General features: G+C 41.2%; 1 protein-coding gene across 3 annotated transcripts in view; it reads left to right on the forward strand.

Moving 5' to 3' along the window:
* Window positions 1-14648, forward strand: part of LOC122779701 (glypican-5-like) — an 89993-nt gene that overhangs the window by 67125 nt on the left and 8220 nt on the right. For all 3 annotated transcript variants that reach the window (XM_044042298.1, XM_044042292.1, XM_044042282.1), the window contains one exon: window positions 6115-6250. In XM_044042298.1, coding sequence (XP_043898233.1) covers window positions 6115-6250 — 136 coding nt within the window. The remainder of the gene's footprint in view (window positions 1-6114; window positions 6251-14648) is intronic.

Raw genomic sequence — 14648 nt, forward strand, 5'->3', positions numbered from 1 at the left:
CTCTAAAATTGTGTTGGACTGGATGTTGGATGTTTCATTTTCCATGTTGTGAATGGCAATACAGACTTGTACTTAAGTCCAATAAGATGTTTTGTATTTATTACGAACTGTCCCTGAACTACTTGGCCATAAGAGGCACAATTCATCTCTTCCTGAATCAGTAGCTATAGATTTGCTCAGTGCAGTTATCTACAGTGATGGTTGTATTATTATTATTATTCTCCTTTCTTTTGCAGCCATTTCCTTGGCTCAGACACACACACACACACATATGTTTGCACACTCACACACATGCCTTTATTCTGTCTTCCAGCCGATGTTAGAGCATTATGAGCTTGAGAGAGAATGTGGATCTTTTTAATTTAAAAGACGGGAGGACTTGTGCAGACTTTTACGGTCGCTTTTCAAGTCTCTCCTCCAACTTTTTCTTCCCTTCTCCTTTTTCACTGTCCACATAGCAGTTTCAGCAACACTGGCCTCAACGAGGTGATACTGTTTCAAAACGTCAGGGAAGAAAAAGAGCACATGTCTCAATTTGGGCCCGCAAAGAATGTGACTTATGATTGTAGTGCATTCATTTGACAACAGGCCTCTGCACGTTTCACATGCGCAGCCACACACTTGCACAAATACTGCAACAGCTGTGGTATTCATATTCCATCCCAGATGACCACAATTCACATTTTTACATTTCGAAATTGGGTTTCCTATTTCCACAAAAAACTTCTTCAGAGGATGATCGGTTACTCTTGGCAGTACAGACTTTAGTGTGACTAGAATTGAGTCTAATGCGTGCAGGGATTCAGCTCTTGATGCTCTTAGTAGGTAGGGGGGAAGCTGGCAGGGTGAGAGGAGAAGTAGAAAATATTCCATGATATGGGATTTTATTCAAAGCCTTTTGGGAATAAATGATTTCATTTCGGTTTGCGTGGTAAATTCAAGTTAATCCTTGAAGGTTTGCGTCTCCCTTTCTTTTTTTTTTTTAACCCCTCCTGCCTCAGCTTGCTTGCACAACTTCAGGCTACGGCTGAGTGTTAGTGACTTTTATTTTGACTGTCTGTCTTTTCACTGTCTGACATGCAAGTAAAAACAATCAGAGGTTTACCATTGAACCTAGTTCGAGGAATAGGAACCTATTGTTTGCTTTTTACCTGCAACTTTTAAAGCCAACCCAGTACAGAACCTCTGTCGCCCTCTGAGGAATTACCAAAACCCTGCTGATGCCTTTACGTGATATATATATTTATATACTACAGTCATTTCACACCACCCTCACCTCTCCAGTCCCCAGTTGCTAGATGCATTTTTCTGCTGAACATCCAGTTTTAGTTTTTTTTTTTTTTTTGAAGTACAATTCACTTGAGTGCTTCTTGACGTTTTCCAGCCACCTTTCTTTACCGGCGCTATGTTTCTGTTGTGTTTCTGTGTTGACTCTGTCAGTCGGGATGCAAAACAAATCGCTTCCTGTACACAGTGCGTGCATATTGCAGGGCGACACGAGAGAGCTCTGCACTAGCACACGTTCATTTATATTCAAAAGTTACACTTTTAACCACATTTCAACAGGCTTTAAGTTCAGTGTTTTTTTTTTTTACTCAGAGCATGCTGTCACAGGCAACAGGCTGTTGAGAACAGCAGTTTAATCTTTATGCCTACAAGATAATAATATCAGGTATTGTCTGACACATCAGAAACAGAGTCATTCCAATGCAAAGACGTCTGTCCCTGCAGGGTTAAAGTTTTACTTTCATAGTTATGTATTAATATACATTCTTATGTTATTGTCTTTTTCTTTCTCTCCTTCATGTGTCTACACTCACACACATGCACAAATGCAATTAATAGCTTTACATTAGCGTGTATGAACAGATGCCTGTAGAAAGAAAGTGATAGAGAACTTTCTTTTATTACTAGACTGCAGTGAAGGTAGAGAGACAGACTTCACAGCATATGATACACTTCTCATATTAGTGCATGGTTTGTCTCTCTCCAAGGACAAATTAGAAATGTGCTTTTCTGGTGTGTTGCTGGAAAACCACAGTTTATTTCCCTCCATGGTACCTCTGAAATAACCACGTTTGAGCTCAGGCAGTTTTGCATTCCTGACTCTGTCACAACAAACCAACAAATTGCATTGGACAGCAGCCAACCAACAATTACACGACGACTCGGCCGTTGTTTCCACAGCAACGGCAACTTAATTGATTCCCTCTCTAATTAACATGCTTTAAAGACAGCTGGGCCAAGCGCCATTGTGTTAAACGTCCCCTGAACGGCACGGTTATTCACTTAATACCCAACTGGTTATTTGGATGGTGTTGGTACAAAGTTCTGCTGTTCAGCGGAGCCTTTTCTTGTGAGCTCCGTGAACGTGCATTGAATTAACTCTGTTGTTCTGCTTAATAAGTCTTCGTGTGTTTATCATTGTGAATGTCCAAACCCAGGGAGATGTTTTCGGTGTCTTGCCATCTATCTTTTATTGTCACTTATCTCTTCTCTGCAGGCCTATGCTGAAACCTTCTGATTCGCTAAATAGATAATAAAATTAAACTCCAGCTGACGAGCTGAGGAGAAATTCCAGCACCATACTGTACTTGATGTAGTTAACAGTTTCTCTTACCAGTCACAATTTTGTTGACAAAAACCTGTCCTTATTTTAACACGGCATATAATATTGCAAACGGGCCTAACCTGCAAACGGGCCTAACCTGTACAGGACACACAAAGAGGCTGTCAAACGGATTGAGCCTTTCCATAGCCATGAAGTACAAAGCTTTGAGCATGTAATACCGTTTGAATTTTGTCTAATCCCCTTGTACCTAGCTGTCCATCTGTGAAAACCTAGCTATTCGGCCTTTTGTCAGTGGCTTTCACTTTTGCCTTGGGCATTAGTGACATGTTTTAGCTGGTTCTACCGAAGGGCACACTTGAGTTTCATGAAATTGAGTCTCATGTTCTGGTTGTGTACGACTCCTCTCGGAAAACATACGCTTTAATCTTTCTCCCACTCAGATCTACATTCATACTGGGATACATGCCATATAATAATGAGTTACAATACAAAAAGTCAGAAATGATAGTGATGTGTTCTGCTTTCATGATGATTTTGACATCAGTCAAGCTGCTTCTACAATTATTGTTGACAGGCAAACATTTACACTTCAACATCTGCATCAAGTTTTGTGAACATGCAACATCTATCAGCCCCCTGACAGAAACGGTCAAATTCACCACCTGGTTGATATTCAAAATTCTTTCATTTTCCTGCCCACTTTCATTTTCTACCAGAACTTACATTTCTCTGGTGTTAATTTCCCACTCGAGGGTTTTCATAATGATGTCATAATCACAGCAGACATTTCAGAAAACGTCACGCTGGCTCAGTATCTGCGGCGCTGACTGTAATCTTGAGTATAGAATAGAACTTTATTGTTCAGCCAGAGCGGGAGATTTTGATCGGTCTTGCTATAAAATATATACATCTATGATTTAAGAGCACTGTATAATAAACAAAATATAAATTAGAGTCTCTCAATGTTACCACCAGTGCATCCATGCCAACAGGGTCAACGGTGTCCAGCCTACACTCTTATAATTAAAGTGACTGTTGTTGGTTTATTGCAGTTTTTGCGTCTAGGGCAGAATAACCATTGTAAATCTTTGTCTTTAACGAGTTCTCTGTATGCAGCCTCATTCTGTCTCAGTCTGTATATTAATAAACTGTAGATGCCCAATATTGTCTCATTTGTCCCACTACAGTTTCATAATGATTAGGTTTTTTTTTTATATACTTTCACTCACTCACTTATTATTATCTACCACTTTATTGTCCATATGAGGGTTGCAGGGGTGCTGGTGCCAGTCCCAGCTAACGTCGTGTGAAAGCTGGTGGTGCTTTCTGGCGAACCAGCCCGGCAAAAATAATGGCAGATCGCATGGAGCATCTGTTGCTACAGACAGTGGCAGCGGTGGCTGAGTTCAGTGCCCCTGTCACCTGGTTTGCTGGTCTCTGACCCATCACGCTGTCCAAAAGTTCATACAATGGGCCTGTATCTCCAGCTCCACTTTTTTTCTTTTTTGCTGTCTCTATATTCTTTCTTGAGTTTTTTGAGTTTCTTAATTATTTGACGGGTGAACCCAGCCTTGGCCATCTCCTCCGTCAGTTCAGCATCAAGCTTACTTTTTCTTGTATTGATCTCTAGTTTAATTTGAAACTCCGTTGATACCCAAATGTCAAATGTCAGTCGCTGCTTTTTCTTTTTTAAATCTAAGACACGGCCACTGGTGATGTCACAGTTCGCAGGGAAGAACCAGGTATTTCTTGGTTTATGGCTACTTTCCCAGTTCTGAACCTGTTATTTTTTCCGTGTGAATGTACCGGCCGGTTCAATTTGGGTTTGGGAACCGGCATGGAGCCCTGCCGGTGTGAAAGACCTAATAGAGACAAATAACCAATTTAAGTAAATTTCGAAGGTCCAATTAACCTCTGCTTTTGAATTGTTGGAGGAAATCAAAGTACAAGAAGAACAGCATCTTGAATGCTTATATGCATCAAGTGATTAGGGTCTTCCATTTAGTATGAAATTAATCAGACACTGTGGTCTCCAGGTTTCCTTTGCTGCCATGTGTGTTGACTGTCAGAGAAAAGTATATTGTCAGTGTAAAGATATGTAGTCATTCCTCAGCACCCTAAGGCCCCCCCCCATCCTCCCACCCACCTCTCAGCATGTCTTCAGTGCTTGTTCACACTGAATGAAGGTCAGCTGTTGCAGATGGTGATATTTGCCTGCTTTCTCATAAATGTTTAATAGTGTGTGAGTTTGTGCACATGAAGCGGTCAACGCGAGCTCACGGTGCGTCTCTCAGTAGTTCCACATGTTCTACAGATTCAGTATTCAGGCCGGTGTCTTCGCTTCACTTCAACACATCATTTGTTCTTGTGTCGGGAGAGCTCCTCTTCTGATGTGGCGCGATGGAACAAAGAGCACCTTGATGATGTTGGACAGCAGGAGTAGACAGAAGGTGGTCCAGTTAGTTCACCCCATACTGAGATGGGTCTTAAAGAGGAGCGTTTCACGCTCCGCACTGACAAAGTCTTGACACAAAACTCCAGTCATCGCATTTGCAATCTGCAATTGTTGACTGGCTTTCGATGAGTTAGAATTTAACTTTAATAAACTTACAATAAAACAAATTGTGACAACAGACGCACAATTTAAGATGTGAGGTATGAAAAGATAGACTATGGAATTCATTGATGTTTGATTGCGATTCAAATTTCATAGATCGTGGTTTTTGTGATGGGTGAAATGAGTGCATGTCACAGATATAAATAAGGATAAAGTCAGGACAGTTGCAGATGTTTGACCATGTTTGACGTTGTAGTTTCAAGGTAAACTAATACAGTATGATAGCCCAGTGCAACATGATACATCCTCAGCATTTGAGCTTCCCGCTCCCTGAGTGAAATGGTGTGAATGTGGTCTATTATGTGAAGTATTTCAGTAGTTATCAGAGCAGAACACCAGGGAATTCGAAGCAGTTTCAAACAAAAATTGTAAAAAATGATAATGTGAAAAACCAAACCTCAGTGACAAAACTTCTTTTTGTTTGGGGGAAAATCTATCTCAACCTTGTAATCAATGTTGCGCTTAAAATGTGGTTGTAATTAAATACAGCCCATCATCCTACCACCCACGGCCATAGTTGTTTTACACCACCCACACTGATCTTTTATATCCCCAGGATGCTGTGTGTCATCTGCTGAGTCCTGAAATATACCAGGCCTATTATTTCAGGGCAGCAGAAGTATCACTTAAAAACGCAAGAGACACAAGCAGAGTGTTCCCCGCTGATGCACTGTGCCACTTACTGGCATTATATGGTGTTGCAGGATCCATAACTTCCCATGGAAATAGCCCAAAGTCAATGTTGATGGAATTTTTGCTAAAAAAATGTATCCGATTGACGACCACAGAGACAAATTGAGCAGTTTTCATGACTAGTTTGTCCGCCTTGTAAAATCAGCGTTCACTATCATTAACGTATGATGGCTCTGGATGGACAAAATATAAACCGGTGTGTAACAAGTCTGTGTTTCTCTTTGTGATTTAGGAGACCCAGGAGAAGTTTCCGAAACTGGGCCAGGTGGAGGTCTGGGACGAGTTGGGCAGTGGGAAATCGGAGGGCAGCTCCATAGGCTGTGACGATGAAGACGGATGTCAAGCCTCAGGAGATGATCAAGATACCTGTAAGTGTCCTTCACTCAGCATCTGAAACCCTCACGCCACTTATCATTATATCCACATCAATCTGTGTGATGGCTTACAGCATCAATGTGATATTTTCTAATTATGTTCTGCCTCTATTTCGATGATTTAGTTCAGTATACAACCAAGGACAAATCTGCCTCTCCATTGTTTTGTGAGGACCACAAGTGTTCATTCAACTCCTCCATGGCTTTGAAGATTCATTTTAAAATTGATTCATTCCTTTTCACACTCTGCATGCACTGCTCCCCCACTGTACCTCTTTTACGCTAATACAGGATACAGTTGCTACTCACACTAGTTATAATTATAATGTTGGTAAAACGTGAAGCATTACCTTGTAGCGTTGGAGGGAGTCGACGCAGAAAGCACGTACCCCTGCACACAACAGCGAGAGGGTGTGAGGTTAGGTTATTTATTTATTTATTTACTTATTCATTTGAATTTATACTCCATCAGTGGACAGCCTTGAGACATCTAAGCAAGAAGGAAAATCATAACAAGTAGAAGGCCCAATGTGAAAATCCACAGTGCACTGCAGAAACGCCAGATGCTAATTCAGCAGACTCTTCATTCATAACATTTCGCTTGTTAACTTGCTTGTCTCACGGAGGCATTTTGCACAATGTTTGCCATATAGATAAAAAAATGTGCCTTATGATGAGCACACACAAGTAAATATACAACAGACACTGCAGTTTGCTGGCGTAGATGTTTTGGATTCCCACTATGTTGCCTCACTGTTCCCCTAATTAGTGTTTGCATGAAGGATTAAAATGCCCCCAAAATGTTGTGTAAAAATTCAAAAGATTTTACTGTGTTACCGTGGTCACAGCACTGAGTTTTTGTAAGTAATTTTGAAATGTGAATCATTAGATATGAAAATCAGATTGTTGTCTTCCTACCAAGGTGAACCCTGACGTCATATTTCACATTTAATTCTCAGCATGTCAACATATTGAATCATAGTGAGGCGGATAATTCTTCTTTTCTTTCTTTCTTAATCGGTGCAGCTTCATAATTTAGTCCTGGACTTACAAAGGAAGTAGCAAATTGGCACCGCAAATGAAAATACAACTATTAGGAATCATCATTTTTAGGGTTGTAGTAATGTACAAAATATCCGAGGACTTAACTATGAACAGGTCACGTTTGGTGATGTGGCTTCAGTATCCCAACAACTGGGAAAAATCAATCTAAACCACAGCTTGATATTTACTGAACAAAACCCATTAACCCATATAATCAAGCCATACTGAACTATGATTGGCTTATTAGTATCTATAAAAATGGAATGTATGTCATGAGACCATTGTATGAGACCACGCAGAACAGGAAAACAGCCAAAATTGGACAATTGTCATTCTAAGCAAGGACACTCCATTTTGGGACAACTTTAAAAATGTTCATGTGAAGAACTGCAAGTGGCACTTCCATCTTAAGCCGTTTGAAGTTGCAGGTCTATATGTCGGATTTCATTTCATTTTCAAGACTTTAAAACCTGGCATCTTGTGACACTCTACTGCTTGGCTTCTTGTCTTGATATTTCGTGATGTGGTCTGCTTCATTGATTACGTGGATGAAGTCAGTGGGTTTTACATAATATTAAAGGGTGCATTTAAAGTCCCATGGTTGTTATCTATTTTTCTCTTATGATAAAATTCTGATTGATTCAAACATCACGTTTGGCAACTGTTAAATGAATTCCTCGGGTTGGTGAGATTACAATGCATCGCTGGGTTGTAGGAGGCATATTTTACTTCTGTCTGTTCATTATAGATCTGGCAGAGCTCTCAAAGTCCACGTAAACAAGGGGTATGACAACCCACTGTTCTACTAGGGGGACTTTATTACAAGTTAATGAACAGCACTAATCTGCAGAGGACAGACACTGTCTCCATCATCACAGTCATATGATGGATGTGCTGCTACTCTGACTGAGGGAATTGAATGCACACACACACACACACATGCATACTGAATATATACAGTTATAGGCTACATCCATACCACAAAGTTGCCATTTGAATACAGTATTTTCAGATAAAAATAGCCCTGTATCAGAAGTAATCTGTCCAGTGTCACCTGGAATTACTTATTGTATGGTGAAATGTGAGATCGGGGATTTATTTCATTTGTCCGATGACAAAGAGACACATTGTTTTAAAGGATCTCAATTCTTTGCCCATTCAGACTCAAACTAGCCCTATCCCTAGAGTTTTCAAACATAAACAGCAGCATTTTTTAAACATCTCCATTTCGGAGGCTCTAAAACAGTGGCAGTGTGGACAGTGAGCATATTCAGAGTAGAATACATGAAGGTATGTATGAATGGAGTAGTATGGCTGTAGCCACCGAGGCTCCCTAATCCCTGAGGATTACACATACGCAAAGTGTTTGTGTACATGTGTGTGTGCATGCCAGGACAAGAGTTAGAAAGGTCTTATTCTTTTCACATAGACCAATTTGCTCTCCACACAAAGAATTGCTGCCTGATTTCGTGATCTCATGCCTGTTTGATCTCGGTTCAGATCCTGCTACTCTTGCCTGGGGACATGCCTGGGGAGCTAAACAAGGCCTGGTCATGTACAAAGCCATGACAACAGCCATGAACAGCAGAATTATTCAGTAAATCTTTAATGAACCATATATCCCGCTCCTTTTATGTGGTACATTTCGTGGTGTGGCTATTGCGTATTACTTTATAAGCTCAGAGACACTTGTGGCTGCTCCTTCCAAAGGAGCTATTCATTTGTAGCTAGCTTATTAACTTATTAATCTCTAAAAGACCCGGAGTGGCACATTAGGCTCCTATCTCTCCTATTATAGAGAGAGAGGATTCTGGAAAATGTCTGTGCAGCTTTTCTTCTTGCCTTTGTCTTCAATGGTCTCACCTTGGTTTCTGGTTGGCTTTAGTTTTTTCTTTGCCTTTTCTGAAGATCTAAAAGAGTGGAATGAAAGATGGAAGAGATGTTACTGTTTTGGCACTGAAAGTGAAAAGGCGTTTTCTTTTAGTTTTCATAAAATATTAAAGTAGTCAAAGTAGTTTAGGATGTGACATGGGAGGGAAAGAATTCCACTGCTGCACCTTTTGTGTTTGGCTGGAGGACAGTTGTGTTTGTGCTGCTGCTGATGAGGCCGTCAGTCTTGAAAATGTGGGAAAAGCTATAAAAAAAAATACAATATAAAATACCAGAAAAAAAAGCTGGTTATCCATCTCAGAGGAGAAGAAGTAAATGCATGGATAAACACTTGTTGTGATTGAGCCACGGGGAGATGCAGTGAAAAAGTATGAATCATACAGCCATGGAAGTACAATTCTCTTTTGGTAACAAACACCATCTGTCAGAAACACTGGTGAGCTCATCAAGGAAGTGAAGACACCCCTGGCATTACGCTCTTACACGCTGCAGTTCAGTTGTCGAGCAGTCTATCAGCATGAAGCCACTGGCAATGTTTGTTTTGCTTTGCCATCATGTTAAGAACATAATTATCTAGATGGGAAGATTTATGAGTCGATCAGTGCTTTTTTTTTTCCTTTTTAAAGAGCGGCAACTATATAACTTTTTCTCTCATTGCATACCATTGCATGAGGAACCAGCTGGCTGTGTGTGTGTGTGTGTGTGTGTGTGTGTGTGTGTGTGTGTGTGTGTTATAAAGTTGATCCCCGGGGAAAATGAATTCTGAACACTTTCAAATTCACAGCTGCTAGTTTTGTGAAATGCACTTATATAGTGTTAGATGTGAATTTTCTCCTTCATTTGAACACACACACACACACACACACACAAAAAGGCTCCAATCTGCAGATTTGAATTCTGAAGTCTTGAGGACATCAAAACAAGAAATGTACTCCCCATCCATCCATCAATGCCCAATTTTCCTTTTACTCCTTCCCACACACACTCATCATGAATACTTTCATTGCGGCATTCTTGTAGAGTGTGAGATAATACGTGTGATATGACCTTGAATTTGGCTGTGATGCAGTGTTTCAGCTTTGATATACCGTTATAATATGATTATTGGGTTGCTGCCGTGTTTGTACCTGAAAGTACAGAGAGAATTTCTCTCCAAAGCCTATAAGGCCATAAAGGTGTGCGACAGCTGTTCCCCCTGGCAGGGGGAAGTACATTTTGGACAATAACAGCTGTATTAGCAGGATACGGTCAACTTAAAGCAGTGTGAGCAGGATTACAATGGATCAACCCCAAAACCCACCACAGCCTGTTTTTGTCGTGGACCTAGCACTGACCTTCCGTGTTCGAAAAGTGAAGATTAAGAGCGAGGGTTGGTGACAAGTTGGCGCTGGAGAGAGGACACACAGTAGAGGAGTAGAGGTGAGAGGGCAGAAATAGGTTAATACCATTGTACAAGTGGTACAAGCATGAGAGTACAGTTAACATGATGATACCGCGATAAGGACTGAGGTTCAGGGAGGACGATTACAGCATCAGAACCTATGATTCAATCTACCGTGAGAAGGTAGATGGGGGATTTGGTGCTTATATCCTCTGCCAGGCTGGGTAGGACCAGTCCAACCCTTAGTCGTCCCATCCTACATCCTGGAATGAGTCTGGGCCCCTTGGGACTGGCGTGTTTAGAGGCTGGCTGGACAGCAGATGTCCCATTGCGGATATTAGCAATAGCACTGCCATTTCCCCCAGCCTTTCATCTGGAGCTCAAGGGGCTGAGAGTGAGCTCTGCAGGGCAGAGTTGGGCTGAAGAAGAAGGAACACAAGGATCAGAGACAGCTTTGGTGGGGCAGGGAGAAGGTCTGGTTTGCGTATGGATGTAGGAGGAGTGAGTTACAATTTCTGTCAGACATGCAGAGTCATCTGTGAGACACGGGGAACGACGTTGCATAATACCTGCAATACCTGTACATGGATGATTTCTGAGAAATCTAAGTGTCATTTTGTATGAAATTCATTTGAGGAAAGACAATGTTGAAACAGCGCAATGGTAGTAGAAACCAAAACAGTGATTTTACAATGACAAATCACAACAAATGTATTGAATAACACTTGGTCCAACACTCCAATCTGCATGTTTGTCTGCACCTATATATTTTAAATACACATATTGTGTAACATAATTACATAAGTGCATGGAGCAGGTAATGAAAAAAACTATTTACAAACAAACTTGTAAGCATATAAATTAAATATTAATTATTAAATGGTGACTATTAAAAGACGGCAAAAATTGGTGTGGCTCAAATTCTCATGTTTATAAACACTGATTTGCAGCAATTAATCTGCCTGACAGACACTGTTAAATTGAAATTATTGTATTACACATTTCTTCTTTTTTAATTAACTTCCCCGTTGTCTATATCCTTTTAACGTTACCTTCCTTCCACCTGCATTTTAGTCCTTTAGGCCTGATATATTCTGCCCTGTGCTTTTTATAGCATTTTTAGAGTGTATTAGCTGGAAGGGCTCCCTAGGCGTGAGGTCATCAGAGGGGAATGCTTCTCATTAGCAATCATCATCATTTCCTTTCCAAGTGGGTATCACTGAGTATCAGTAGCTTTATGATTGAGCCTCACCACCGCACCTTTGGGGCCCTTTTTGGGGAACCACCAAGAATCTCCTGTGTGCAACAGGTTATAAACTAAAGGAAGTGTTAGGAATTACTACCTTGGAAGTTCGTAAAACTGCATAGAATTCAGCGTTTTGTATGGTTGCTATGAAGTTTACTAGCAGAGGAACAGGGAATGCTCATGAGTCAGTGCTGTGATACCGTAGCCACATAAAAGCCTCAACTACGGTACCACAGAAGGAGCTATTATCTACATATATAAAAGGAAATCCTTACAACATGTGCACATTCCCAAGCTATAAATGGCATTTTAAAGATGGTTGAAGGTGGTGTACAAAATCATTAAATGTACTTTATTGAAACCTGCAAATCTAGAAGATATAACTCCTAGCCAGATTTAGATTAAATGTGTCTCTTTTTTTTGGTCATTGGAACCAGAAGTAAATGCTCTGCTATTTATACAGCACTTTCATTCTGTCACACATCATTCACATTTAGTGGTTCAATGTCTTCCCAAGGACACTACAGCTCTATGACTGACTAGAGGAACCGGGAATCGAACCACAGACCTTTTTTTTTTTTTAGAAAATGACCCATTCGTCCTCCTTTTCCACAGCCACCTCCCTAAAGTAATCACTGCTCGATAAGGTAAAGGAACACTCTTTGAAACTACACAAACTAACACACAGATATTTTATTGAAGCAGTATTGTAGTGGCCAGAGTTTGTTTAGACCATTTATTAAGGTTTATTTATAAATGTCTGTGCTCAGATTGGGTGGCATAGTGGGTGTGGGGTTAACACGAGTTACCTTCTTCACTTTCATGCCTCGCCTGGAGCCCATGCTGGCTACTTACACAGAAACTGGCATTCCTTCTGTAACACAGCACTGAGAAAATAAAGGCAGACATTCCTTTGATATTGAAAAATACAGTTAAAGGATAAGCAGGGATGAGTCTGATCCTCTTTGTCTCAGCCCTGCCTGGTATGCAGGGGAAATGCAAACTAGGTGAGGAGAGAAGTTAAGAAAGAATGGACCCGGGATGGAATTTTCCCATCGACGCACAGACTTCCATCTCAGACTCCACTGATGCAAACTTCACAAAGTATTTGCTTTGCAGTGCAGAGAGTTCTGGTACCACCCAGGAGATATAGAGTTGTGCATGTTTCAAATAAAGACAAATTCAAGACAAGTTACTTCATTAAAAGCCGATCTTATTGACCAGTAACCAGAGCGACAAGGCCCTGTGCTCTTATCCATTATCGATTTGGCAATTAGAGCTGAACCTGGAACAGACAGTCATGCCTGACAGCTGGGGGGAGGGGGTGGGGGGGCTAACCTCTCACTGCTTCAACCGATTACAGATCAGATTGGAAGGGCCACTGACGGCGTACTTAATGTAGTGATTTGATTCTAATAGTGTAGTCAATTATGCAATCGAAGTTTACATCAAAGTATTTGACTCGCCCCAGAAAATCAAACATTTATAACATCCCACAGATTTCTCAAAACCCTTTCAAGTCGAATAGGCAAGCATCACTTTGAAGTGATTAATACAGAAGAGGCTGGTCACACATTGACGTCTTGTTTATGTGTGGGCACTGCACATTACTCTAACCGAGCAGGTAGTAACCTGTATAGAGCCCTGGACATCACAGGAAGTTTGTTGAAAATTAGTTAATTAAAAAAAAAAAGAATGGTGTCACTGCTCTTTGAATCCACAGCAATCAAGCAAAAATATAGCAGAACTTAAAGGACCGTTGCTTCTGACTGTCTTTCTACCATCTTAGGCTATGAAAAGAGCATGCGAATGGACGTATATACAGTAAGTCTATGGATCTGAACAGCACGGCTGTTCCTGCCTTCCTGTCGATTCTGACAGGTTTCACAGTAAAGCGCTTTCCATTTTTGACCTGTTACGTCATCAGATTCTTGACACTCCAGACAAAACCACAAACTACAGAAGGACTGTGAGAAAATATCATAGAAAGAATATCCTTTATCTTGAGACTGATTGGTAGATTGCAGTGGGCAGGAGAGGAATCCGTAGTTGAAATGTTAACTCTTGGGAGACATTCACAGCGACAGTGTTTCTTAAGTGCTACCTGATGTGCACTTCCTCTTGACGGCAATGAAGAGTGTGTGTGTGTGTGGGCGAAAGTATATGGATGCGAGTGCATCTCTGCATCCTTCACGCTTGTCTGTTGACAAGGACAACCTGACACCTGCCAATGCAATGAGGCATCTGGCGTTTGAGTGCAAGCAGGTGTAGTGTTGGTGGGTGTATGTGTGTTTGTGTTTGTGTGTGTGTGCGTATGACCAATGTTATCATCCAAATGTCAAATGAGTGTTCTGCTGGGGAATGCGCTGTATGTGCCTCTGTAAGATTGAGGAGTTGCACTAACTCCTCTGTTGCATAGAGGTTGCTTTCTCTCCAGGATTCCCCTGCATCTTGTAAATCTGTCACATTGACTGGTAGAGGTCGCTTTCCTCCCAGGGCCCCTTTAGCCTATTTGTTTCTGTGTGTGTGCGTGTGTGTGCATCCAGGGAAGTAATTCTTAATCTTGCCAAGGCGCTTAATAGTCTAAGAATCGGACTGGGTAGATTCCATTGCTGTGATCCCTGCTCTGGAGTTGCCATGCTGCTTTGCCAGTTGCTAGGTTAGCTGTAGGCTCAGATGTGTGCCCCAGTGGTGCCCCTGTATTTTTGGCCCTTAAGTGTGTCCCGTTAAAGACCCTGTACCAGTCCTGGATTCCCTATACATGTTGCCTGTGAACCGCAAGGACAGTTCCCACAGAAGTGAGTCGGTGTGCATGTGAGAGTGCAACTCAG

This window comes from Solea senegalensis, linkage group LG1 (genome assembly GCF_019176455.1).
Source record: "Solea senegalensis isolate Sse05_10M linkage group LG1, IFAPA_SoseM_1, whole genome shotgun sequence".
Taxonomy (NCBI): domain Eukaryota; kingdom Metazoa; phylum Chordata; class Actinopteri; order Pleuronectiformes; family Soleidae; genus Solea; species Solea senegalensis.